The sequence below is a fragment of the Falco punctatus genome (assembly GCF_963210335.1).
Source record: "Falco punctatus genome assembly, chromosome: 9".
Lineage (NCBI taxonomy): Eukaryota > Metazoa > Chordata > Aves > Falconiformes > Falconidae > Falco > Falco punctatus.
Window position 1 is genome coordinate 35,570,327 of NC_137589.1, and position 23,210 is coordinate 35,593,536.

Genomic DNA, 23,210 nt, shown 5'->3' on the forward strand with positions numbered 1-23,210 from the left:
GGCCCACGCACACCCAAAAGACATTTTTGCAAAAACAAATGGATTGCAAAGAGCATTTTAAATTACCATATTCTCTTAAACACCTTAATCAGAACGTGTGCTGTTTGCATTCAAACCTACAACTTGTCATTTGTTTTTCTTTTTTTTAATGAAAGCAATACAAATCATATAAGCAGGCTGAATGTAGCCCCTGAACCGTACTTCATAGTTGAAAAATAGTAATATAAATAAAAATAAGTATTTACATCCAAAATATACATGAATAATCTGGATGTATTGCAAAACTGTAGTAGATACCACTTAAGTTCATCTGAAGAATGGTTTGCCTCCTAGAGCACACTTTAAAAGTCTAACAAATCTTTATGTTAAATCATAGATGATAGGCCCCTTCCAAAGGCACATCTATAGAATACAACTTAACAAACCCACAATAAGCATTTTTTTAAAAAAATAATTACCTTTTAAATTTATGTTGTTTGATGTATCTGGATTTTGAGAAGGAAATTGCTAGCTCTGCTCCTTAGCAACTTCAGCAAAGGTGTCCACATATAACTAGTATTTATTTCCATATAGTATGTGGCCTGTAGTTCTCCCTGCCTGCAAAGCATAGAGGTAGTAACAACAATCAGTACAACTGAATCATTAGTAAGACTTCACAGGATCAACAGTCATAGTCAGACTCCCCGGATGATACAATTTAGAACACAGCAGTTAAACAGTAGTTTTGTTCTGTCTTTTGATTAGTCTCTTCCTGCTTGCTCCTGCAATATGAGGAAGTCAGCGCTCATTCGTCTCCAAAAATTAATGAGAAAGGTCTCCTTCATTTGGTACTACAGTTTCTCTTCCCTTTCCCACACGGGTCTCTCACCTTCCCAACACTTCATTCTGCTCCCCCAGAGCCAGATCAATCCTGTTCTCCTATTTCCATTTGGCCAGAGCTCAAAAACTACCTCATGAATTGTAGCTGTTCCCAAAACATCATACCGCCCACCAGCTACATCTATAACCTCTGCTCACCCTACCTTACCTCTGCTTTTCCTGCAGTACGGGAAAACAGCGGGGATGATATTTTTCTCTCAAGTATTTGGCTTGGAGCTGAAATAAAGCCCTCTTTGTCTCCTTCAAAGCTCTGGGGAAAAAAACAGCAGTAAAACAGGTAACACAAGCTGCCACAAGCTCTGTCATGCTGTGGTACCCTGCAAGCCCCCGACAGACCGTGGGCAGCCAGGGCCACGCCAGGGGCTCCACCGGCCTCTCACCCAGCAGCAACAAGATGTCACTGGCTTTCTGAACTCAGCACCCTCACGCTGCTTCGTGGGGAGCCGGGCATTTCACTGTTTTCTGAGGACACCTCACAGTCCCTGCAGACGGTGACAGACCCCAGCTGTGCCAGCAGGCAGCCGGCTGGGCCTTCAGCCACCCACGCCTGGGCTGCCCCTTACCTGCACCGCACTGGCAGGTGCGGGTGGGCCCGGTCAGCCCCCACGAAGCAGGGCGGCACGGGTAGACCCAGCGACTTTTGTCGGAGCCTGACAGCAGGCCCCTGGGCAGGGGGACAGCAGTGGTGGGCGCCCTTTTCCCCTCGCCTTCCTGCCCGGATGCTGCCGGCAGAGGCGGGGGGCTGGCCCGGGGCACCCCGAGATCGCTGCCCGCTCCCACCCCCGGCAGCGTCGCGCAGCCCCCGCGCCCCGGGGGCCGGCAGCGGGTCCCTGCGCTGGGCAGGCCCGGCTCCATCGACAATGCTAGGGGCACGGCCAGCGGTGTCCCCGCCCGGGCAGGAGCCCGGCTCGCTCGGCCGCCCGTGCCCGCCGGCCCCCGGCCAGGCCGCCCCGGGCGGAGCGGGGCGCAGCGCAGCCAGCTAGGTCGGGCCGGGCCGCCCGGCCGGGCCTCCCCGCGGCGCGGCTGGCTGCGTGCGGGGGGTGGCGGCCCCTGCAGGCCGCGCCGGGGCGGACACCCGGAGCCTCGGCAGCCGGCGCCGCAGCCCGGCGGTGTCAGTGCCACGGTGTCCGCCGGGGAGCGAGAGGCAGAGCCGGCGGCCGCCCGCCCGCCCGATCCCGCGGCCAGGCCGCCGCATGCAGCCCTCACCCTGGAGCGGCGGCGGCGGATCGAGGAGCTCTCGCGGTCCTCCCGGCAGCGGCTGCTCCAGTCGCGGGACAGGATGTTCTCCAAGTTCACCTCCATCCTGCAGCACGCCGTGGAGGCGGTAAGGCCGCCGGCGGGCCCGGCCACGCCGCGCCGGGGATGCCAGCAGGGCCTAGCCGCCCAGCGGGCCCCGCGGGGAGGAGCGGCGCGGAGCGGGGGGCCTCGGCCCGCTCCCTGAGCGCGGAGCCCCGGCCCCGCCGCGCTCCCGGGGCCTGCTTGCCGGCAGGGCCCCGCCGAACCGGCACGTCCGCCGGCAGCCGCGGCCCTGCCGATGCCGGCTCGGCCCTGCCGCGGGGAGGTGGAGGTGGAGGTGGAGGCCGGGCTGCCCGGGCGGGCCCCGCGGCGGGCCCGGGAAGGGAGCGGCTCGCCCCGGGGTGGACCGCGGCCGGCCGGGGAGAGCCGGAGGTGCCGGAAGCGGGGGGAGCGGCTGCTGCCGGGGGCGCCGCGGCGGGCCCTGGCGGCCCCAGCACAGCGCCCTCGGCCCGCGGGAGCGGCCGGCCGGCTGTCATCGCCGGTGCCGCGCCTTCCCGGTAGGCCCCGGTGCCCCGCGGCGGCCGGAGGGCAGCGCTTCCCCGGCCCTGCCGCGCCCACCGCCTTCTGCGGAACAAACAGGGATGTGAATTCGGGAAACACCTCAGAATTGTCGTCTTGTCGCGGCCGGCAGACAGCAGGCGCCGTCTCCGGTGTTTTTGTGTGATGTTGTCACTTCACACCGACGTTTTCACCTCTGGCTGCTTGTTGAGTTGGGTGGGGTGGGCAGGGGGGCCGGGGCGTGCGTGGCCGGTTAGAGACCATCATGGAGACTGTAGATATCATCATGGGGACTCGCACATCTGCGCCCATCGCCGTGGTGAGGAGAGGGAAGCAGCAGGGCCTGTTTCTGAAGCTGCCCTTTCTGTAGGCTGCCTTCAGCGGCCTGCTTACCAGGACTTGTTTACTGACCACACGATTTATTTGCTTTTCAGTGAGGTGCGGCTCAGGTAGTAATGTCTCTGGCTTTCAGCACCTTTCTCAGTAAGCCAGGACACCTACGAGACTGAGTTTGAAGAGGTGCATCTTTGGTTAGGTGCTAAAAACTGGCAGTGAAATACGGCTGGAAGTGAAGGTGGGAAGCGTTGAAGGAAAGTGGTTCAAACGGTTGGAAAAATGAGCCTGCATGCCAAATCCTGCCTCATGTGAGGGGCACCCTTTGTGCATTAATGTATGCCTCGACGCCGCAAATACTTCAGCGTATACTTGACTTTATGTGTGCCTGGAGTTCTGCAGTCTTTAGCAGGACTTTAGCAGGTTTTAAAGGCATATATTAATTTCCTGCAGGTTCCTAGTTCGCTTTTTTTAGTGGTAGAGTGGCAACTGGAAAGAAATGTTTACTTAAAGCAACATTTCATGATGAAATGACTTACTTAAAAACTCTCCCTGACCACATATGAATGCCTTCAATAGACAGTGCTTTCATTGAAGGAGGAACAGAAATTAGTGGCTGCCTGACTAAAGAAACCTTGTTATGGTGAGCTGTGCCACATTTTGAATAAGAGAGGATGACAGAGGTTCAGGAGTGGAAGAGCAGTTATTCTTTCAGGCCTTACTGACTCAAGATATCTAATAAAAGTTATTCCTAGAAGAACATTTACATTATTGATATGTCCAAAAGATAAGCAAAAATAACTGCATTTATTTGAGATCCATAAAAAAACTAGGAAAAAGGAGTGAGTTCAATGGAAAAGGGGAAAAGTAGAAACAGTAGGGTCTAAGCAATCTTTTTTAATTTATAAAAACCCACCGGAAACAGATTGATAACATCGTTTTGCAAGTGAACACTGTAAAACGTGTTGTATGTCCTTGCTCAACTCTGGTGTCCTTTCAGAATTGTCTCATCCTATTAACACTACTGTGATGGATCTCCTGATAATAAATACTGCACTAAATTGCATTTACAGGGGTGTAACAAATACCAAGCACCACATGTTAGGAATGAAACAAGGAATCACAAAACCAAGAGGATATTAAGAATGTTTCTTACTTTATCCAGGAAGTCTGACCCACTAATTCAAACAATGAACTGTTAAACAGTTTGGGGGCTGTATGTGACTTCAAATTGTTGTGTTCTCTCTTTAATAAAAGTGTGCGGGCTACTTAGCTTTCTACTCTGAAAATGAAAACTGGTGTAAATCCTAAGTATTACATATAGCTGTCTTGATGGTGTCTGGTTCTGTTTTCAGAACCTAGAGAATTCAGATCATTTTTACCTGCTGTTATTGCTGTGGAGCAAGTATAGCTTGCGCAGTTTCCTGTGGACTCTGTTTCAGCCCTGATTATCAGCAACAGAACTGGTAATTATGATACACATTCTCAAAGGTTTTGGGTGCCTACCTCCAGGAGAAATTCAGTTGCAGCTGAACAGTTTTGAGCTGAGCTGGACACTTAATTACACTTGAAGAGCCTAGGTATAGCTTTCATTGGTGGGACTACTTTAAATGAAAAGTGTTCGGGTAGTCCTTCTCCCCTGTCCTTTCTCCTGCATTTCACTTGCATAATGCTCGTGTCCTGCCCCAGGGCCCGCAGGCCTGCAGACTTCAGAGACATGTATTTAAATAGTAAGAGTTCCTGTGTTATTAGATAATCGTTGTTATCTTACCCTCAATATGCCATCTCTCTGAACTATGAGAGGAGTTCCAAAGGTTGACAGTCTAATACACATGGGAGTATTTACCTTTGCTTGTTCTGAGCATGCTGCACTTTAATTGACTGCCTTCATGACAGGACTCTGATGAAGCAAGCGTAAGGGACCAGTTGCTTTTTATTACCTTGAATAACTCAAACCTTTCAGTCTTTTTTGCCTAAATTGTCCAAGTGTGTGAAATCGTATTCCTGATTTTTATTACAACCTAATCCTAATTTTTGCCACCTCTTATCATATGTCAGTCCTGACAGTATTTGAGATACTTTTGCCCTTTCTGAACTCTGCAGCATCCAGATGAGCAAGTACTACTGTGGTATTGTCCTGACAGGGCATCCTTAAATTGGATTGGGGGGGGGGAGGGGTTTGGTGAGAATGGTGGAAGGGACTGCAGTCTTTGTTCTGTTACGTTACTTCTGGGCAGAGTAGAATTACTCCTGCTTTATGGGGTTAATATTAATGAATCTGTGAGTTTATATATGGCTTGTCCCCAAGATGTTTTCTCTTTGCTGTGCATTTCTGATGCACTTTTATCCCAAACCTTTTCCAGGAGCGCTGCATTCTGAGTGACATAGAAAATGCAGTGTACAGTAACAAAGTAGCAGTTTGTTATTTTTTTTGTTACCTTATGCTCTTCACTCATGTTTCCCTAGACAAAACAACTTGTCCTTAAAGTGGTCGGTCTGTGTTCAAAGGACTTTTGTTTGTGTTTGATTTGGGCTTTCAGGAAGTGTTTCATCTTAATAGTTGACTCAAAAGGATATTTTTGAGCTGCATACCTTGAGCAGGAAAAATATTATTTTGGTTTGTTTGAATTTTGCAGTTTGCTGTCAAGCAAGATTATTTGTATCACTCTATTGGTACATGGAAGTGAATTTAGATTTTGGTGCCTACTGCACATTTTTGGCACCCCTCTCTACTGATGTATTATTCCACTGTATCTCTTGCAGTGGTGCCTTCAACATGCTTTTAAGTAGCTTCTTTTTTGTTCATATTTTGGGGCAAATCTGAGCTTTGAAAGAAACTGAGTTACTTGCTGCAGGTACTGCTCCAAAATCATTAACTGCATAACTCTCAGAACAAGATTTATTCTTCTTGAATCCACTTTATTTGATGTAATGACCTCACATTACTGATTGTATTAACATTTTGTTGTTATTAACAAGTTAAGACAAAATGCAAGCACGTGCAGTCTTAACTTTATATGTGAATGCAGTCACCGTTATAAAATCTGTATGTTCATCAGCTGAAGAAATAAAGTAAACCTTCAAGCATTAGCTGTTTTTCAGATTTTCCCTCAGGGCAAATGTTCACACTAGTAAAGTAGTCAGACTGAAGAAAACCATCGAGTGACTGCTGTAGTTTTCCTTGCTTCAGTCAAGGGAGTGTGCATGCACTTCCCCTTCCTTGCTCTTTGACCTACTTTCTGCTTTTTTGCTTTAGCATCTGACCAGACAGTACCTGTTATTCTTTTATACAGTGTTTTGTTTATTTTGTGAAATTGTTGAAAAGATATTGAAGGATATCACCAATTTCTGTTGTTTCCAGTCTTTTCAGTATTGAATTGCACTGCTGAAAAGCATACACAAAAAATATGACAATGATTTTTACATGCACAAATTAATTGCAGTTAAATACTGAATATTTATAGTTTCTTTGCTTTTGATGCTTTGGGTGTTGTTTTTTTTTTTCCCTGCCTAAACACAAATTCTATATACTTTTGAAAACTATGTGGAGTTGTGTTTGGGACAGATAATGAGCAGGCTATAGCTCTGGTCAAAGATCTACAGTTCTCCTGAGAACAGCACTTTTCTGGAAGGAGTGGTGTTGGATCATTAGTAATGTGTTGTTACCAGAATGATAAGGCAGCATGTGTTAAGTTTAGCTCACAAATGAGAACACTCACTCGCTCCTTCCCAGGAAGCTCGACTGCTGGGGCTGGGGACCAGATGGAAGAACTAATCAGTGTCTTCTCAAATGGGCTGGTTTTTAGTAGTGTTTTGTAGTAGTGAGTTTTGGCTATTTGATAAGCCAACACCTCATCTTTAAGGTACTGGTGTTATTTTCCTCAGAGAAGGAGAAATTCACTTTGAGATTAGGAATCGATAGCTCAGAATTAGTAAGAACATGTGGAATTACATCAAAATGGATAAATATAGCTATGAGAAATAACTGCACTTTTAAGGCAATTCCTTCAAATTAGACAAATAGCAGGAATTAATGGCCTCCACAATGAATTTTGTTTTGCTTGAGAATCTTTGTACAAGTATGTGTACTTTTACAAAAGACTGATTATTTTGATTGACAACTGTAATTTATATTTCATCCCAGCTGGTAACTAATAATTCATCCTAAATTTAGAAACTTCAACTTCACCCTAGAATTACCTGTCCTAGTAAGGTTTAGCATGTCAACCAAGTGTTTGGGAGCTTACATTTTCTAATGCTTTCCAGTCCTGGGCTTTGTTTTTGTATAAGCTGGTATCTTAGTCTTGGTCTTTACCTTGATTTTGTATCTGAATAATTAAGTTATAATTCTTAATAATAAGAATAATTAAGAAGGTTGAGGTGTTTTTTTTGTGGTTTGTTTTGGGGTTGGTTTTTTTTTTGTCGGTAAAACACTTCTCTCAGAATATGCATAGCATTGCTGGAGTTACATCTTTGTTAAGTATTCCCTAGAATAGCTATGTTGAAAAATGCAGATTTATACTAGGTACATCTGCAGTGGGAAAAGGAGTTTGGGGGTGGGGGTACTTGAGTGGAACAAGTAAAGAAATACAAATTTTCTGTACTGTTAGGCGTTTCTGAGTCTGGTAGCCCAATGCAGGCAAAGTCCCCACAGCTCTGTATCACTGGGTCCAGTTGGTGGCAAGGTTGATCATGTATTCCCAACAGGCATACATGTACACATGAATGAGTGCACACTTAGGCTAATGGTATATCTGTTTGGTATCTCTATCTTGCAGTCCTTGATCAGAGAAGACTGTGAAATCACTGAGTATTTTATTTTAAAAGGGCAAGATCTGTCCCCAAATTACTTTTTCACCTCTGAGAGGAGTCCCTGGAGGCATTTGTTGGGTGGGAGGATGTCTGTATCCACAGTTCTCTCCCATGGTGGTTAAATTATTGACAGTGCTGAGAAGTGAAATCCTTTTCCTGGCACTGCTCAGAAGCACTAAATTCATCTTGAGGCAGATGAGGCTAGAAGAAGTGGAGAGGAAAATCACATCAGTCAAGGATTAATCTTTAATGTTTTCTTTCATGTGTTACTTTGGAAATGGAGTGGTCTGAAACACCTAGTATTCCTCAAAAGTGGTCTTTGTGCTATTCGTCAGCCAGAGTTGAGGTTTTGATATAGTTTTATTACAGAAAGATGCAAAATGATCATTACATTGCTTAAAATGCACATCTACAGCAGTAAATGTGACAGGTGAAGCATGATACAAAATATCATATGCTATGTCTTCAGTTTGTTCAGTTATTCTTCTGAATTTCAATAACCTAGTAAACTTAATAGTGAAATAAACTAATTTTGTCCAGCGTGCAGTATCTTGGTATATGGTAGCTGGTGTGCTGAAGTGCTACACTCAGCGCCCAGCCACAGGAATATGGAAGACTTAATGGGTCCACAAACTGTCAGGGAATAGATAAGCAATGTCAGTTTGATTTCCGGAATAGATAAGCAATGTCAGTTTGATTTCCTAGTTGCCTTTTGAGAGGGCACTTTTCCACACAGGATGCAGGCATAGATAGTTACCAAGCACCACTACCTTTTTAAAGTCTTGTGTTTCGAAGTCCTGAGTGCAAAGGGTCATTAACAATTAGCATTCCACTTTCTTATCATGGCAGGGCATTCTGTTCATATACCAGGCTTTACATCTTTACCAAGATAAATGTAAGTTAAATTTAAATAAAATTAAATTCAAGGAAAAGGAAAAAGTGATGTGTAAAACTTCCAAGCTGTTTCAAAGAGACCTACACTACCTGGTGAATGGTATACAGGTGTTTGAGCTCTGTGCTTCTGTTTGTCCAAGAACTGAGGTGACTCAGCACTTTTTAGGCCCTATGAGGAGACACCAGAGGAATTCATAGTATTAATCTGAAATGTGGTATCTATAGCTTCTGCCAGGGGAAACTTTTTCACTGTGAGAGTGACTGAGCCCTGGCACAGGTTCCCAGAGAGGCTGTGGTATCTCTATCCTTTGAGATATTCAAAATGTATCTGGACATGATCCAGGCAACCGGCTCTAGATGGCCATGCTTGAGCAAGAAGGTTGACCAGATGACCTCCAGAGGTCCCTTCCAACCTCAGCCACGTTGTAATTTTGTGAAGGACTGTAATTTTGTGAATAGCTTGTGAGGATGGCTCAACTCCTTATCCATCCAAAATGGACACACCAATGTATACATGGGATTCTTTGTGTTTGCCCGCAGGTCTCATTGCTACCATCATGTCAAGTGATAATCCTTTATTTCAGGATTGCCTATAAAAGAATGACTTGAGGACTTGAGTCTAAAAAAAAAAAAAAAAGTCTCAGGCAAGTAGGATTAGGCCTCAGTAGCAACAGACCCTGATATGATCCTTTGAGTGGTGGGGGTTTTCCCTATAGGATTCCTGATTTTACCAGCTCTGAACGTTGTACCTTGTGGTCACAAATTCAGTGTTTGCCTCAACTCGCACTGTGGAGACCAGAGTGGTGAAATGATCATGGTCCTCCTTTTTTCACATGCTGCCTGTGGTGTAGCATTTTGTGCCTTTAGTGTGATGGGCCACAGGGCACCCAGTTCTCAGGCTTTGGGAGGAAGGAGCAGTACTGCTGTTGGCTGGATGGGAGGCTGTAGTTTGTTCTTGCGGCATGTGATTCCTGGATGCCAGTCATGTCCAACTGGTCATCCCAAATTCCTCTAGAAAACAAGAAACCTCCTTTTCTTTCAGAAATTAAATAAGAAATGTGTTTGTTAAAAAAAGAAAGAGCAACCTGTAAGCTCTGGTGATGAGCCTGATGTGTAAAAAAAAAAAAACCAAAAAAAACAACACCAAAAAAACCCCACAAAGATCTTTTACAAGTTGTGCTTAACAGGAAAAAAAGCTACATGGCAAAAAGTGTATGAAGCAGCTAATCAGTATTTTTAAAGGAGCAGAGGGAGAGAGGAGAACAGAGCGTACAGAAAAGGAGGACGGCATCAAGAGCAGATGTAAAAGAACATGATGTTTTTCTACAGGACAAAACTGAGATCTAAACAATTCAAACCTACGTTTCTAGTGTTGCTTTGCTGTATGAGCAATTGCTTTTGTTGCCTCAAACAGATTGTCTGGTCAAAGAGACATCACAGAGATTATTACTGATGTTTACAAGCTAGGCGGTACAACATGGGGCTTATGCCATGAATAATGTATGTAGTCCTTGTTAAAGGTAAAAGAGCACAGAATAAGAATTGTAACACTAGTCTGCAGCAGTTTAGTTCCAAGTATGAGATAAATTCAAGTTAATCTCCAAGGAAATATGTTTATTTCATTCCTGACTTTTTTTTTTTTATAATTTGTTTTTTTTACCCCTATAGCTCGCACCTTCCCTTCCATTACAAGAAGATTTTGTTTACCACTGGAAAGCAATCACCCATTACTACATAGAGACATCAGGTAAACGAAGAAAGCATTCTGGTTTTGCCTTGTTATTGTGAAAACTGGAATTCCCAATTTCAGTGTTGTTTAAAAGTGAATTAAGAAATACTAAAATGAGTCATGTGTTCTATCAAAACACCAACAATAATAATTAGTAATTAAAAATATTGTGTACCTCCATTCATCCCTTTAAAAGTAAGCATGAAAAATGATTGAGGGAAGGTCTTTCCTGAGTACCATGTGGAGAATTGTACCTTTTCATGTCTGACCCAATTTCTGTCTTCACATACTCTGTTTAATCTAAACAGACAACTACAGAAATGTATTCCCCGCTGTTAAGCTTTTTATTGTTTTGCATCAGGGATTTTCTTTTTCTTTCCAAGATTTTAATAAAAATAATTTTGTGGTCATAGATTTTACCATACATGTATTCTGTGTGCTCAGTATTAGGTATTTTTTCTTTAGTGGCCTATCTCTATGAAAGGTATTTTGATAACATAGCTCTGAAAAGTGAATTTCTGAGGAGATTTAGAACACATTTTGTTAAAACCTATCCAGACCTTACTCTGGTCTTCTAAAAAGTTGTTATTCTGATGAAATATGGTGGTCATTGCTTTTTCTTAAACTTTTTCCTGATTCCCTACAAGTTATGCAACATTTAAGTTTTTGATTATTGGTCCTAGTTATTAAAGTATTAAGTTTTAAAAGTGAATGTTACCATGCTTTCTTCAAGCTTATTAGTTCTGCATTTCTGCTAGAGTAGCTCTTGAATCTGTGTCTGGGCCTGGGGCCTGGTGATCTTGTTTATATCAATATTTACTCTTACAAGCTGAAACTTGACCCTCAGTTCTAAATACGCATCTTTTGGAACGCTATGTGATGTTTGCTAAGGTAGAAATGACAGAGTGGTAGGGGAAAACTGATAGCTGTGATGATGCGGTACAGAATAAAAGCTGACCTCTCTCCCAGACTTCCAAAAGTCTTGTGAAAACCAAGTTTCCACTCTGGATATATTTCTGTCTTCTGCAGTGGGAGCAGAATCATGTGCAGGAAATTTGGGCAAAACATTCTAGGCTAATTGGAGGTTGTGGTAGAGGCCAAAATCACTCTGACATGGCAGTTTTCCTTAGTGATCTTGTTGCCGTTTGCATGCAAGTGACAGTTATTTTTAGATTATTGCATAAGAAGTGTTAACCATTTCCCTAGTGAGCTAGCTGTTCAAGTAGAGTTTGGCAGAAAAAAATAAAAAGGAAAATCTCCACATGCAGATGTGCTCTGCAACATGTTCATGCCAGCTCTCACTGCCAGTGGCGTAAATCCACAGCAGTTTCATGACTTTAGTATAATGAAATTGGAGTCTTACCCTTTCCTTCACGGTTTGACAATGCTATCTTAATGCATAAAGTATAAAAGACAAATCTAAAAGCTTCTGAAGAACAAACAGCATAGATGGGGTTTTCTTTGTTGTTATCATTAGAAAAAAGCATTTATTTAGTTATCTAGTTTGTAAAGGAACTGATCAGCTGCAAATTAAGCTGATGTTAGAGGCTGTTTACAGATTTCAGAATACTATGTGAAGAGTCAAAGAGGAAGTTACCAAGACAGTGTGGATACAAACTGGAAGATTGAGAGTTGAACCTTTTTCTCCCTAAGCTTGGTTTCTGGCTCTAAAAGTTTCCTTTTTCTGTAATTAATTAATAGACGTTTAGAAATTTGGCATTTTACCTTTTCCCCATTGCAAGGTTAGATATCTGCCTAATGCATATTCCAGTTTACATTAGCAGATACAGTTCTGAAAATTCAATTTAAGGCATGTTACATACTATATATAAGGTTCTTTAAATGAGTGGTCATGTGTTTAAATCTTAAATTTGGAACTGAACTTAAGAAAAGTGAGGACAGTATTTTAATCATTCCTAATTGTACATATCTTCTATTTAGATGACAAAGCTCCTGTGACTGATACCAACATTCCTTCTCACCTGGAACAGATGTTGGATATTCTAGTTCAAGAAGAAAATGAAAGGGAATCAGGTGAAACAGGACCATGTATGGAATATTTGCTACATCACAAGATTTTGGAGACACTCTACACACTAGGAAAAGCTGATGTATGTACTCAGCAGAGCAGATTATCTTTTGTGTGAGCTCTTAATTGTAATAGGCACTGAAGTTCTACAGTAGGTGGTAGTGTGGGACACTGAAATGTAGCAAATAGCTGTTTGCTTATGTTACTAGTATATTACAAATAATGGTCTTTTACAAGTGTGATCAAGGTGAGATAACCAGTGAGATGCTGACTAAAGCAGAACCCTGAGATTTGTTACTCACCACTCTGATAATATTGACTGTGAAGCTAGAAGTAGGAGAAACATTTTTGTTCGGTCTAGAATTTTTCTGGCTTCTACAAGACAGTATTATCCCTCTCTGTCCTTTGTTAAGTGTTGGGACATTCTTGGGTGAACAGTGCTGTATTAAATACAAATTTTGTTTAATTTTTCTGAATGTGATAAGTTATTGCTTAGAAAGATTTCCATGTCAGAAAGCATTAATTTAAGTTGATTCCCAGGCAGCTTTCACATCCAAGTCTTTGGTATGAATGCAGCCGTTGACAGTGTTGTCTGATTCTTCTCATGTCTGCTTTATGGCACATGTGAAATTAGTTTCATGACCTCGGTGCATTCTTGTTGCTCTCTTTCTTGGCAGACTTATGAGCTGAAATGTACGGGGTTGGATGGATCATGGGGTGAATTAACTTGGCAGCCCTTGTTCTAGAACTTTTTGTGATATGATGTAGATGCAGTTAGGAAAGGACGGTGTATCCTGTTCCAAGGGTAGATGGAGCTCTCCATGGTTTCATTCTCAGTCAGCCTTTTACATGTTGTCAAGTTTTTAACCTACTCAGTTTTACACATATAGACAGTGTAGGCTACTAGCTGTCTGAGCTTGGGATGTTCCTTGCTCTGGAAGGACCAGAGCTCTACAATTCCTGTTACCGTGCCAGCTGTCCTACATTCAGGCTGAGATACCTGATGAATTGAAAATACTTGCTCAGAAATACAGCTTGTTCAGTTATCTGTAAACTTTGTCAAGAAACCAGGGTGAAATGGTGACATACCTGAAGCGGATAATTAGTAGGATGTTTGTAAGAGTTGAGAGATATCATTTTGCACTTATGCAAATACACCTGTACCAGCAATTCTTGTACAGCCTGTCTTTATACTTTGCCACTTGTGAGTTGATACAGCTGAGGTAAACACACAGTTCAGTGGTGCAAGATGTTGCAAAGATCTGTTGCAAATGGAATAATATCCTTTCACAGCACTCACTTAGATTTACTACATTACTGTAGATGCACCCTGATGATACATATTTGCCATTCTTTTCAGTGGATTGCTTGACAACTCACTGATAATTAAAGATTAATAATCTAGGGGTAGTTACCTTGGAAAGAAAACCAGATTAGGCAGTTGTCATTCCTGGCTGTTGTCACCTGTGCTCCATTCAGCTGTGCAGTGAAGCAGGTGAGGGAAATGATGTGGGTAAAATTAACCTATGGAATAATGGCATTTATCAACATGGTAGAACACATTGGAGTCAGGGAGGATTTAGCTAAAAAAAAAGGTACATAAGGACCACGAGCTATCAGATCTCATGGAGATAGGAAAGTACTTTCATGTGACATGGTGCGTGAGGGACAATAGAACAAGGGACTGGATGTTTCAGATATTTGTGACTTTATTCTGCTGAGTCTTTGAGAAAATAACAGCTTTCTCTTGTACTGGAACATATGTGCATTTATAAACGCTTTATCTGTCTAAGGTTAATTGCTCATGAATTTAAAAAGCCTTTTGTAGACATTAAGATATTTATAGTTTATCATCGTATATTTATATGTACTGACTTAAAGAATTGCTGGATTTTGTGGCACAGTACAGACAACTGACCTGTAGCCAATTAATTCAGAGTTAATTTCCCATTATCACTGTATGGATAGGGAATATTTCCTGGAAAGGTTGGTGGAAGTCAGCACTAGAGCAATTAACTGAAAGTATGAATAATTTGAAAAAGAAAACAGTAATGAGATGCAACATTTTTTGTTGATCTCTGTTAATATCGATAAAAGTAATGTGAGAACAGATAATTATTTTTTTAAAATTACTTTTGGATAAATTGTTGCTGTTTCATTAACCATTTTGAGCAACAAATTTGCATCTGTGCTTCTTTCTGTATTTGTTATATTTTTCTTACTGTTCATCTTTTTTTGTTTCAGTGTCCTCCAGGAATGAAACAGCAGGTTTTGGCTTTTTATACAAAACTTCTTGGAAGAATACGGCAACCACTTCTCCCCCACATAAATGTGCATAGGCCAGTGCAGGTACTGTTCAAATTTGAAGTTAACTATGGTTTTGCATTTCTTATTCTGCTGTAGCTAACAATGTCTTTAATTCTTCCATTGTCAAGTGAGTTAAGAAACTGCTTGAGTGCAGTTTTAATGTATTGATTAGAGCCTTTACTGCAATGTAAGTCATATGTAATAAAGAAATCTTGTTCATAGCAATGTAAATCTAGACCAAATGTTCAAGTCAATAATCATACATCATTGTAGTATATATATGGATAAAGAATTCAGTGCATTATTCCTAGGAAAAGCTATAACTTATTCTCCATCTTAGTTGTTCACTTTTCTTTATGTGACAGAAATTAATTAGGCTGTGTGGTGAAGTTCTGGCAACACCAACAGAAAATGAAGAAATTCAGTTTCTCTGTATAGTATGTGCAAAGCTTAAACAGGATCCGTACCTGGTCAACTTCTTCCTTGAGGTGAGTAAATCAAATGAAATTTTTCCAGGTATATTTACTGTGTCACAAACAAAATGTAGTAGAGAACATTGTGCTTCACAGCTTAGTTTTCATTCACTCTGTGATTTTCTTTCCCTGTGATATTAGAAGGGCTTTTTTGTTTGTTGGTTTGGTTTTTTTTTTTTTTTTTTCCTTTGGTTCCAGAGACTTGATACATCTGACTGTTTTTACTAAAATTACATTCAGGGCTCTCAAATATACCTGCCTGAGGTCCTTATCCTTTGTAGTGAAAGTGCCTTTGCCTTTAGCGTAGAGTTGTGAATTGTGATGTAGAACACTGTGTGAGGGACACCTTGGACTTCTTATGTTGTTTTGTCTTCAGCCCAATAAAGACTAAGGGACAGATTGCATGGGGCATTGAAAACTTGCAAGTTGCTAAGTGTTCTGCAGGATTGGGCCCCTATTTGGTAGTGGCACATATGGTCTAGCTGCAGTACCAGCTCACAATTGACAATATGACATTATTTTCCATCTGTAAGAAAGCCAAATATCTTTACTCCTTTGAATTTAACATGTGGCATTGATGAAATCCGAGTGGGAGGAGAAAGAATTTCTAGACTGATTTTCTGTTCCCATTTAGAAGAAGCAGATAAAAGTTTAATTTATAAAAATCCATTTAGAAATGCCTCCTGCTCCCACTTTGATGTTTCCTATAGTGACACATTATCTATTAACCATGTGATGCGTAGGTGAAAAGATGTAGATAGTGTCCTTCAGGAATATTGTACAAGCTCTCCACAAACAAGATCTGCTAAACCACAAGGATACGTTATTTTCCATTGAGTAGATGAATATCACATATAAGCCAGTAGTAAAGAGTCTATCTTCAGTTTATTTTGGCCTTGATTAAAGCCACCCTGATCGCCGTTGTATCCGCTGTAGTTGTACAAGTGCTAGAAATGGTGTGAGGATCGAAAAGTTAGTGTTTCAACATTAGAAGCACTTGAAAGCAAACTACTAAATGTATTACATGCAGAATATGGTAGAAGTCCAAACCAGGGTTGCTTGTGTAAGTTGTATGGTTTGAAAAGAACCCTCTGAATGACCCTTATATTCAAATAATGCCCTTGAAATCAAACCTGAGAACCTCAATCATAAGAACAACAAGTGTTTTGTCAGATATTAGTGTTCTTCCCCAAAATAGCAAGATTACAATGTTAAAAACTAGACATGGAAACCAGACAATTCCAGATCTCAAAGAGATCTCTACTTTCACAAAATGCTGGCTGTAGAGTTCAGGCAAGCTCAACAACATTCCTTGTAGCTCCTGTTTCCTAAGGCTGTATGTCTTTGAACTTCTGGTAGTTGTTTCCAAATGAGGTATTTGGGGTGCAGAATTGTTGTTCACATCTATGCCTCTTAGAGGTGCTATTGTTGTAATTTGGTAACTGTTTCTGACCTTCAAATGCACAACAGGGTAAATTTACAGAATTCTGTGTGGCCTTTATCTCTCAAGTCTCCAACACTTATAAACTGAGATGCAGATACATGTCTCCAAAGCAGACTGTATCTGTTAGTTTTGCTTCCTTCGTCGACTTTTCCTGATCAGTTTCTACAGTATTTTATGAACATAAAAAACTGAGTATGTACAAACCCAGGATTTCCTTTGTATGATTCCATATCAAATAGTCTGTTGATAAAATGCTGTTTATATTTTAGTAAAATCTTTCATCTGTATTGCTTAACCAATAAGGCTATATGGCATAACTGTATGTCTTGGGCAAGTTATTTCTGTTGTGGAAATAAGAACTGGAAGAACTTCATTCTACTTTTTTAAACATTTCAAATCCATATACTGATTTTATTTTGGCTTTAAGTTATTCTTTTCTTTAAACTGAATTTTCCTTGTTCTTGTGTAGAGAAGAAGAACATACACAGGGATGTTTGACTTATCACTTCTATCTCAGTCATTATTTTATGCTAAACTTCTTACCTTTTGCTTTTCCTTGTTCATTTATTCCTTAGTTGCCCCATCTTCTCTCATCCCATTCCATCTTACATGAGATACTCCTTACAACTGGGACTTGATTCTCTGTGTTTCGGTTTCTGTTCTAACATAGTGTCAGTTAAAAAGTTGTACCTTCATTTTATAAAATGAACAATAGTTTTTCTATTCATTTCTACTTTCATTACTACAAATTGCCAGCTTTATATTTCTCACTATGAATTACGTAGAGATTCTCATTAGCGGTGATATCATTTGATTTTTTCACAGAATTCTTTTTAAAACTGTCTGAACTTAGACGTGGCATCATCTGTCACGGATTTTGAAACTGTAATAGTTAACATATCATGAAAATAGAAAAATGTATTTTCATATTGCCTGCTCTCTGTTGATGCTGAATTCACTTAGAGGAGTACTTTGTCTAGAAAGCATTGAATGTGTGTTTTATGTAACCTTTTCTATTAGGTCATTCAGGATCCTGTTTTGCACCTTTACAGGAGGCAGGTGAGCAGCTAAGCTGCAGAATTGCATGGAATAGGAAGCTTAAATACACGCAAAACCTCTGCTTATGTGTTGTTCAATGTACAGACTGCTTTGTGTCACCTGCCAACGTAAGAGTAATGAGCTATGGACAAATTTCTAGAGGGATTTATACATGTATGGGTATGAGGTCTTCTCATCAATGCTTTAGCTAAACAAATTATGGCCTTTCAAATGACAGAAAAGTCCAGACATGAGGTAGTATGCTGGTGTAAGATAAAACAAGTATTTTACAAAATACTATCTGATTTTTGAAAAAAGTAGCTTTTCTCTGTGGCAACCCTGCCTACTTGCTACTTGAGGAGTGCCAGCAACAGTGTATAGTCCAGGACTGAAATGCAGTCCCAGCCTTTAGTTTTGCTTTACGTGCAAGGCTCATTGTTGCAATTCAGATATTCCTGTGTATTGATAAAATATATGGGAGGATACTGGAGGACTTCAGAAGATTTAGGGATAGACAGACATGGTTCAGACAGACACATTTTGGTTGCTTTGCAGCCTTATGCGTTTCACACTGAAAAAAAAATATATATGTTGAAGGAGAAATTTTTCTTCTGTAATCAGAAGTCATACTTATTTTATAGTATTCAGTGTGCTACTTTCACCACTGGGTTGCCTCTCCAGGGAATTGTTTTCATGAGTGTATCACAACATTCAGTACAAATTCACCACAACGAATGCACATCAATCAAGCAAATGTTCAGAGCAGTTCTCTAGTTTGCTGCCTGAGAGTTAGTCCCTCCTGGTTTGTATGTACTAAACACCATTAACCCCAAATGGTTACTCTTTTAAATTATTAATGCTTGAGATACATTTGTAATAATTTTTGTGTTATCATGGAGAATGGGAACCATTTGGATTTATAATCTCGCTGCTGTACTCACTTGAAAAAATGTCTTGTGCTGAAGTCTAATTTATGGTTCTAATAAAGTATTATTCACCTGTGCTTATGCCAGAATAACACTGGATTTTTGTCTTGCTGTGAGTTTCTTCTTGGTATCACAGAGCACAGATTTAAACGTCTTTCTATGTTTTGGAGGCAGATGGGTTGCTTTCTTTCAGGCTAAGTAGAGCTTTGTAGCTTCTGAGAAGGTTCTCTGTGATCTGTTACAGTATCCAGTGCCCAATGCTAACTTCTAGTATCTTCTGTCCATTCAGTCTGCTCGACTTTTTCCTCATGAGAAACACAGCTTGAGAGTACTGTGCTGTCATAAAAGAAATTTTTTTCCCTTTCCTGTTGAAGATAAAATCTCAAGAAGTTTAGAATGAGTTTAATTGTGTGACTCCAACTGGAAGTAGTGATTTCAGACATTAGACGAATGTGAGGTCTTGACCTAGAGAGGGATATTTTATAGTATGTGCTAAGGTCTAAGAGTGCATTCATAAGATGCATGAAAAATTTCTATGAAATAGTGGGCAAATCAAGTGAGTATGTGCCTTCAGTGGTGGAGAGAAAAAGATGCCATCTCTTTGTAAATGGCATATTCAGCCTTGAAGCAAAATGGTACAGGGCTTAAAAGAAATTTAAGCAGATTAAAAAATGTTCTAGGTTTAAAAGCTCCCACACTCTTGCAACCCATTACATTCTACATGGCTACTGTATCTAGCCTTGTAGAGAACTACTTCAAATACTAATGTAAAAAATTAGCTTTTACAGAATTTCTGCTTCAGGATGAACAGTAATTTCAACTGTGTAATTCCAAAAAATGCTTTGCAGAGTAAGTTAAAAGCAATGGCTTCCAAAGGATCAGCAAGTGTGATCACAGAAGACACGATAAAAGGCCAAGACTCTTTGACAACAGACACGGGACAGCCCATTCAGCCTGAAGAGTTAGCTAGTGCTGCCGAAGCAGAGCAAATGGAGAAGGACGATGACCTCCCGCAACAGGCGAATGATCTCTCTTTCAGTCTGGATGAACTAAATGTCACATCACCTGAGTCCTCCACTGTTCGTCCAAATCAAGACTATAATTTAGTGAATTCTCTACTAAACCTCACTAAAAGCCCCGTGAGTTGATTTTTTTGTTCCGTTTAGTGTGATAAAATGAAATAGTTTGGATGCTGTGTGAAGTGGGCAGAGGGAGGCACTGTATTTTAACTATAAAAAGTAAAATGAGGTTTGTTTTGCTGGCAGCTTTTGTAAATTGGCAATTTTCTTTGCCAAATCAGATTAAAGTGAAAATATTTTTTCAAAGAATTAAGTTTGTTGATGGTAATGTGGTTTTTGAGCAATTTGTATAGGATGCTGCATGTTTCACAGACAAGCTGCACAGAATTGCCGTTAGGTTAAATATACCACAAGGGAATATTTAAGAAACTTACTTTCAATTGTACTGATTTAACCAAGCCCACTTATTTTGTAAAGGCACTGGGCTATCTCTACAGGTTTGATTTCTTTTAAAAGCAACTGCTCTACATCTTGCCTGGCTGCACCCTCGAACTCATACTTGGATTCTTTCAGATAACTTGGAGGTGGGTTGGTAAGCCTGTAATTGCTACAGCAGCGCTGTAGACAACCAAATCTACTGATGTACCTCATGTCGTTCTTGTTAAGTGATAGTTTACATTATCTAGTTGCAGTTGCACTCTTAGTATTTGACATGATTTCAGGTGAGATTCTTTATTTTGTACCATCCAAATTCACTACAGTTAGGTTTTAATGACTGAAAACAAAAATAAATGCATTCACTCGCTGTGGGGGAATGGGGAGGTTTTATCTGGGCAGTGTTTACTTCTTGATTTCAAGTAAGCTTCATTTACACTCTGATTAATTCTTCCATGCCCTTCTGCCAGGACGGCCGGATAGCAGTGAAGGCCTGTGAAGGCCTCATGCTTTTGGTGAGTTTGCCAGAACCAGCAGCTGCCAAGTGCCTGACTCAAAGCACTTGTTTATGTGAATTGTTGACAGACAGGCTGGCTACCCTCTACAAAGCCCTGCCTCAGTCACTGGATCCCTTAGACATTGAAACAGTGGAGGCAATTAACTGGGGGTAAGAATTCTATATTTTTTTTTAATACCCAAGGTGACTTTACAACCCTCCTTGAAATTAATTTTCTATAGGTAGATAAGATGTATAAAATATTCACACCCCCATGCTAATGTCTCAAGAGCTGAGCTGAGATATCAGCTGCAGCACAGTGGTACAACTGTGAGCGTCCAATGTACGTGTGATCTCTGACATGGGGCCAGGTTTGGCTGCCACCCCCTTGCAGAGATTCCGCAGGGGGCAAGTTTTTCCACAGAGTTATGTTAGCGGTTTGTGGTGGTGTAGCTGTAGCATTAGGTACAGATTATTTTCTTGTTCAGATGTCAAGGATTTAGGCAATAAACTTTTCACAGTACACAGTGAGTACTGTAAGCTGCTGTAGGGGGAAGAAAGGGTGTATTTGATTACAGGCTGTTGTTGCACAATTTTTGCAGTAAAAAAAGAAGAAGGAAAGAGTTACTGCATAACTCATCGGCATGAAACAAAACATGCATGCCTGTTGTCCTAATGGCTTGCATGTTAGATTCTCAAAACATTTTTTTCCCAACTCTGTCTTCATTATTATGAACTGCTTGTGATCTATTAGTACTGGGACAAAAAGTAGGTATTTGCAGAATACTTACCAAAATTTTTGATGGTTGGACTTTGAAATGAGAAGGGAAAAAACCACAACTTTGAATAGTGGAATAAATCATTATTGGACTGCTTTACCAGAGGAAATGGTGAGTTTCTTATTCCTTAGAGTCTTTAAATTGAGATACATGGGGTTTTTTATGAAAGATATAATTTAGTTCAGGTATACACTGTGTGGTTCCCATGTACTTGATTGAGGTTGCTTAAAGACTAGTGAAGAACAATTGCCTTCATTTTATGGTTCTTTGACTAAAGCAGTTATTGATTCCGTTTCTGTGGTCTGTGTTTCCTGGGAGAACAGACTAGGTGATCAGTTTTCCCTTCTGATTCAAGAAATACTTAACCAGAGTTCTTCTGTTGTACATACTATGTATCTTTTAGCATGCCACTGAAAACCTGTGTGATGATGGCACTGCCAGATCAGTAGAGACCAGCAGAAAAGCTATTTTAATGTTCACTTTCTTGCAAGTAGATCATTAATTATTCTGTTAAGTTCAATAAGAATGAAATCCAAGATTCTTCGATTACTTGTAGACTAAATAAGTATTTTTCCCTGTGTGCTTTAGTTTGGATTCCTATAGCCACAAAGAAGATGCATCTGCTTTTCCAGGGAAAAGAGCGCTGATTTCATTTCTTTCATGGTTTGACTACTGTGATCAACTCATCAAAGAAGCACAAAAGGTTTGAAATGTTTACAGATTATACAAATATATTCAGCAAATAAGTACTTCTAGTTGATTCTTAGCTTTTGAGTTTGAGACATACCATTTTGTACTTTTGTTTCAGACTGCTGCTGTTGCTATGGCAAAAGCTGTGCGGGAACGATTTTTCATTGATGTTATGGAACCCCAGCTGATGCAAACGTGAGTAGCATCTTACAAGACACATCAGAACAGAATCTGAATCAAGCTGGGTTTTTTTCAGCTGAAATCCACTACATATCTGACATGAAAGTTTTTGTTCAGTTCAGAGATCGGAATCCTCACATCAACTGCACTATTGCATCGCATTGTTCGTCAAGTGACTTCAGATGTCCTGCTGCAAGAAATAGTTTATTTTATACTTGGAGAACAGAGAGAACCAGAAACTTTGACAGACATCAACAGACATCCATTGCGACACAGGTTAATCGAACACTGTGATCATATTTCTGATGAGGTGAGAAGTGATAATGATATCATAATGTCTGCTGGCCAGTTCTGTCTTGGGTAGAGTCTGTAAAAACATCATTGTGAGGCCTTTTCATATTTGTGTCAGCTAATGGTTTTTTGCCAAGGAAAAAATTTTGACTGCCTAAAAAATCCTTAGGAAGTTAAAGTCAAGCTGTTTTCTCCAGCTATCACATTGTTCCCATTAATAAAGATCCTTTGCTGAATTTGTTTGCTCCCTGTGCATATCTGGTTAGGCTTGCTCATTTGTAAGATAGGGCAAAATCAGTTTCTGTAATTGTATTTTAATTCATGCTTTGTTACATGTTGCATTGCTGTGATTTTCCATGTTGTGTCAATTCTGTCATGTTACCACATAAGGTATAGTTAAAAACTTATTTTGTACATGAAGTGTGATACACATCACCAATTAAAAGATGATATAATAACTTTAAGCACTTTACACACACTAAACTTTGTTAAAATAATTTACTTCAGTAAAATTCATCTACAGGAGCTTCTTGTTTCATTTTTTCCATGAAACAACCTCTACCCTCTACTTTTTCAAATAAAACCCAAGCTTGCCTGAAATACAGATCTATGCCTTCACATACCCATTTTTTTCAGTATGCTTACCTGCCCACTCTGTCAGA

At 40.7% G+C, this 23,210-nt stretch overlaps 1 protein-coding gene across 2 annotated transcripts in view; it reads left to right on the top strand.

Moving 5' to 3' along the window:
• Positions 1-1,509: 1,509 nt before the first annotated feature.
• Positions 1,510-23,210, top strand: part of FHIP2A (FHF complex subunit HOOK interacting protein 2A) — a 44,387-nt gene continuing 22,686 nt past the window's right edge. Inside the window, exons 1-11 of one of the 2 annotated variants that reach the window (XM_080403366.1) lie at positions 1,510-2,203; positions 10,381-10,459; positions 12,383-12,552; positions 14,715-14,819; positions 15,143-15,265; positions 17,715-17,753; positions 19,507-19,797; positions 20,583-20,779; positions 21,976-22,090; positions 22,196-22,272; positions 22,375-22,567. In XM_080403366.1, the coding sequence (XP_080259492.1) occupies positions 2,159-2,203; positions 10,381-10,459; positions 12,383-12,552; positions 14,715-14,819; positions 15,143-15,265; positions 17,715-17,753; positions 19,507-19,797; positions 20,583-20,779; positions 21,976-22,090; positions 22,196-22,272; positions 22,375-22,567 (1,434 nt within the window). In that variant the 5' untranslated portion in view covers positions 1,510-2,158. The remainder of the gene's footprint in view (positions 2,204-10,380; positions 10,460-12,382; positions 12,553-14,714; positions 14,820-15,142; positions 15,266-17,714; positions 17,754-19,506; positions 19,798-20,582; positions 20,780-21,975; positions 22,091-22,195; positions 22,273-22,374; positions 22,568-23,210) is intronic. The other variant, XM_080403367.1, reaches the window with a different exon arrangement.